The sequence below is a fragment of the Octodon degus genome, unplaced genomic scaffold (assembly GCF_000260255.1).
Source record: "Octodon degus isolate 3935 unplaced genomic scaffold, OctDeg1.0 scaffold00076, whole genome shotgun sequence".
Classification (NCBI taxonomy): domain Eukaryota; kingdom Metazoa; phylum Chordata; class Mammalia; order Rodentia; family Octodontidae; genus Octodon; species Octodon degus.
In genome coordinates, this window is record NW_004524652.1 from 317,037 (window position 1) to 321,507 (window position 4,471).

Here is a 4,471-nt window from a genome sequence, read left to right on the forward strand (position 1 = left end):
AACCTTACTGCGTCCAGTTTCTTGTCTTGGTAATTTTTTGCTGGGGGATGTAGGGGACGGTGCGCGCATCCTCGAGCATCCTTCACACTACACACCGGAAAGATGATAAGAGTCCAAGAAGTAGCACTACTAAAAAAAAAAAAAAAAAAAAAAAAAAAAAAAAAAATGCACATTTACAATGGAAACATAGAGCAAACCTGCCCTCCAAGACTGATCCAGGCTTACATGCCGACGGGCACCAAAGACGCTGTCATTCCCAAGAGCTCGCCCAATGCGCTCAGATAGCCCCATTTTTGGAACCCACATATACAAACGTACTTTCCATTCACATCTTTCTCACAGGTCAAGTGTGCCGCTGCTTATCGATCTAAACGGCACCTTACTTTAGGCGACGCTATAAGAACTTGTTGGACGTCCATCCCAGAAGTGACCCAGTCCCTTTCGCCTCTGCGCGACATGGCGTCCAACGCCACTGCTTCCGCGATTCAGGAGACTGGAAGGCTTCCCGGCCCGCGTCAAAGATGGCCAGTTCGCGCACAGCCGTTTTCTGCGCAGGCTCCGCCGGGCCCAAAGGCCACGCTCGAGGCGGCCGCCGCCGTCGCTCTAGCCTCCGCTCTCGGTGGGCGCCGCCGCCAGCCAATCGCAGGGCGCGCGTAATGGCTCCGCCCGCGGATCAGCTGAGGGACTGCGATGTCTGTTGACAGCGTCGGCGGCGGCGGCGGTGCCGCCGGTTCCGGGATCAGCGCGGAGCGTGGGGTGAGCGCGGGCGGCGGGCGGTGAGGCGGGCGGAGAGGCAGGCGGTGAGGCGGGCGGTGGGCGGTGAGGCGGTGAGGCGGGCGGTGAGGCGGGCGGTGAGGCGGGCGGTGGGCGGCGGGCCGGCGGGCGGCGCGAGGACTTCTAGCCGGGGGCGGCGCGCCCTCGCCAGCGGCGTTTCCGGGTCCCGTAGATGTGAATCCGATGGAGCCGGCCGGGGGAAGCGAGCAGCCGCCGCCTGTGCAGCCGTGGGGCCGGCTTCTGCGCCTGGGCGCCGGGCAGAGCGAGCCGCACGTCCTGCTGCGGAAGCGCGAATGGACCCTCGGACGCCGGAGAGGTGTGCGGGGCGCGGCGGCGGCGGGCGGGCGGCTGGACGCTGAGGAGGAGCGGAGAGGGGCGCCCCCGGCGGGAGGCCCAGGCCGGAGCACGCTGGGCGCGCGGGGGTGCCTCCCAGGTCTTCCGGGAAGGTGCCGCCACGTGCCCCGTGCCAGACCCCGGACGCAGCCCAGATCCCTGATTGCCCCCCGCCGCTTTGTGAAGTTGTGCGTTCGTCCTCCGGTTGTCACGTCCTGCAGAACAGGACTTTCATTCCAATACAGAATTGCTTCTCTTGACTGCAGTGGAGTGGAATTAAAAATCGTAACAATCATTGGAAAATTCATAGGTAGAAATTAAACTTTTTTTGGAGGTACTGTCTCACGGATTAGTGTAGGCCAGGAAGGCCTCAGACTTGCTATGTAGCTAGCACTGGTTTTGAACTCAAACCTCCTAAACCTCATGAATTCTGGGATTGTAGGCATGTGCCACCATGCCCAGTTAGAAAAAGATTTTCGTAGTTAAGTTTTACATCTTACAATATAATAGGTTATTTACAGTATCGTATGTCTTCTTTTAGCAATATTAGATCCTATTCCCAAATTTTTAATAGTATTGAAAGTATATATCATTAGAAACTTTTGAAAAAAAAGTGCATTTAACCGTTATATTAAAAGGTTTGTGGGGGGAATAGGCATCCTGGAGAGAAACTGACTGGGTTTCTGACCTGCCACGATATATAGCTTGCTTTCAGCTAGCCTGTGCCTTTGTGTCAACTTGCTGTGAGGAATAAAGAAGGTCATACACATGAAGAACCTGGCTTAGCCTTACCATTTAATGTTAGCCAGTGTTACAACATTTTATGTGTTCCTTCTTATTCTTTTTTTTTTTTTTTTTTTTTTTTGGTACTACGGATCAAACTCAGGACCTTGCACTTGCCAGGCAGGCCTGCCATGTTTTGACATTCAGCGAGATAGCTCAGTGGTCCCGAGTTCTATCCTGGTACCAGGAAAAAAGAAAAAAAAAGGAATACAAATGTTGTTGAGTTAATCTGCCTTGTATTAAAAACATTGTCAATGAATGTATTAATGTAGCCCGAAAAACAAAGGTGGTTATGTTAGTCTGTTCAAACTACTGCAACAAAACACCAGAATCTGAGGGGCTTAAACGCCAATACAACACAGTTTTTTTTTTTATTTATTTTTATTTATTTATTTATTTATTTATTTTTTTGCTCCGAATGCCTTCAGGGCAGGTTTGACTGGCTGGAGTGTTGTGGGGAATTGAACTACAGCAACCAGAGGCTGACAGCTTTGTGGAAACAGCCACTTAAAGAACTGAGCTAGGGCCAGGCCCCCACAACACAGTCTTGATCACTGTCATTTAATGCTCAGTCAGCCAACTTGTGATTAGCCTTCCGACTTGGCTCTTCAGAACTGCTTTAGATACTCTTAAAATTTTCCCTGTGAAATTTAGAGTTAGCTTGTTGGTTTCTAGGTCTTCAGGGATTTTGGTTGGAATTGCATTGAGTCCTTGAAGCAGTCTAAGAGAAAACTGGTGTCTTGATAGGATTAATTCCTTTGACTCCTTCATCAGCAGCTCCAGCTTAGACTAGTGTTGCTTAATTCATCTTGCCACGACTTCTTGTGGCTATTGCTAGGTGCTGTCCACTTCATTCTTTGGGTGCTTATATGGTCACTCTATGTTTTGGGCCAGAGAGCCCTTTCTGTGAACCCAGCATCTTTGGTGAGTTGGAGTAGTGGTGATGTGTCTGTGTCCATGCCTTTGTCTTCTTCCTCCCGTAGGGTTATGGTGATGAGTGCTATGCAGGTGCTTTAGCTGGGTCCACTGAGCTACTTATTACTGGTCTATCAGAATGTTACCAGGCAGAAGCTCAGCAACTACCTGGCTTAGCGTGGGCCCCGAAGTAGACTAGTGGTAGGCTGGAGGCAAAGGTCCAAGGCTGGTGCCAGAAGCAAGCCTGGGCGCTCCAGTGAGCACAGCCACTATAAGACCATCGAGGACCTGGGGGACAGGATTTCCAGTGCCACTATGGAGAACTGTAGGATTGTTCTGTGTGCTGACAGCAATACTGATCTGGCTACAGACAATTTTTGAATCAATTTTGAGATGACTGAAACAAGCCTTGTCTTTTAAACATGGAAGCTGACATCAGTGGCCTGCCCCAAGTGCTGGAATGACCACTCTGGTCTGGGTCAACCCAGAGAGGGATATTCAAAGCCTGTGGGAGGAGTTTTGCAGGAGAAGAAGGACCACAAATAGAAACCAGTGCCCTGAAGGCTGAGCGGGTTGCCAGGTCACTGTGGCAGTACAGTTGGCTCCTGGCATTGACCTCACCAAGGTACAGAAAGCTAATGTGAGGTCATGACTAGAATGGGAAGGGTGCCACCAAACTGGTTCACTAGCTAGATTGAGGAGCTGAATAAAGAGGTTTCTGGCCATGCTGAAAAGCTCCAGATGAGCAAGTCTGGGACCACTGAGCAATGTTTTACCCTCTCAGATCTTGAGGCGAAGCTACAGGTACAGCTCAACATTAAAACTGTCCCAGAAGCACATTGGCAGAAACAGAGCCTCACCTTGGAGCCTACCTGTTGTATGGCCAGGTACTGATCAGCAGCATGCAAAGTCGGCCTGGGGATGAGTATGCTGACACCAAGCTACAGAACCAGGTATCATAGACATCAAGCTAGCAGTCCACAGAAAGCAAGTAGTGCCTGGAGCAGTACTTTACTACCTGCCAGAACCTGCTCGTAGGCTTGGATGTTCACCACACCCAACCCACCACAAGGTCCTTTACGTCAGCAGGCTTCTGGACTTCTGCCCTCCTTTAAAGCAGTTCCATAGGTATGATTACACATGCCTGTAGTCCCAGACTCAGGAGGTAGAGGCAGGAGGCTGCCTGCAAGTGTGAGGCCAGCCTGACTACATAGTGAGACCCTGTCTCTAAAAAATAAATAAAAGAGTTCCCCTGGGTTAGGAGGTGAAGAGGAACACTTGACCCTCGCTGTGGCCAACAAAAGAAAAACCAAAACAATGTTGCTACTTCTGTACACAGGTACAGGTACAAGGCGCAGGCCGGGGATGAGGATACAGCCCGGTGGCAAAACACATCTGTACACAGGTACTTAGATTAGTGATGGAGCAAGGCGCAGGCCAGGCCTGGGAATACAGCCCAGTGGCCCAACACTTCTGTACACAGATAGTTAGATTAGTGATGGAGCAAGGTGCAGGACGGGGCTGGGGATACAGCCTGGTGGCAGAACACGGGTGTGCACAGGCACTTAGATTAGTGATGGAGCAAAGCGCAGGCCAGGCCTGGGAATACAGCCTGGTGACAGAACACGTGTGTACACAGGTACTTAGATTAGTGATGGAGCAAGGC

The 4,471-nt window shown here is 51.2% G+C and overlaps 1 protein-coding gene across 1 annotated transcript in view; it reads left to right on the forward strand.

The window, feature by feature from the left end:
- The first annotated feature begins 324 nt into the window (after nucleotides 1-324).
- The window catches only part of Chfr (checkpoint with forkhead and ring finger domains), a 41,764-nt gene continuing 37,617 nt past the window's right edge, over nucleotides 325-4,471 (forward strand). Inside the window, exons 1-2 of the mRNA XM_023720659.1 lie at nucleotides 325-756; nucleotides 947-1,090. Of these exons, the coding sequence (XP_023576427.1) occupies nucleotides 958-1,090 (133 nt within the window). The 5' untranslated portion in view covers nucleotides 325-756; nucleotides 947-957. The remainder of the gene's footprint in view (nucleotides 757-946; nucleotides 1,091-4,471) is intronic.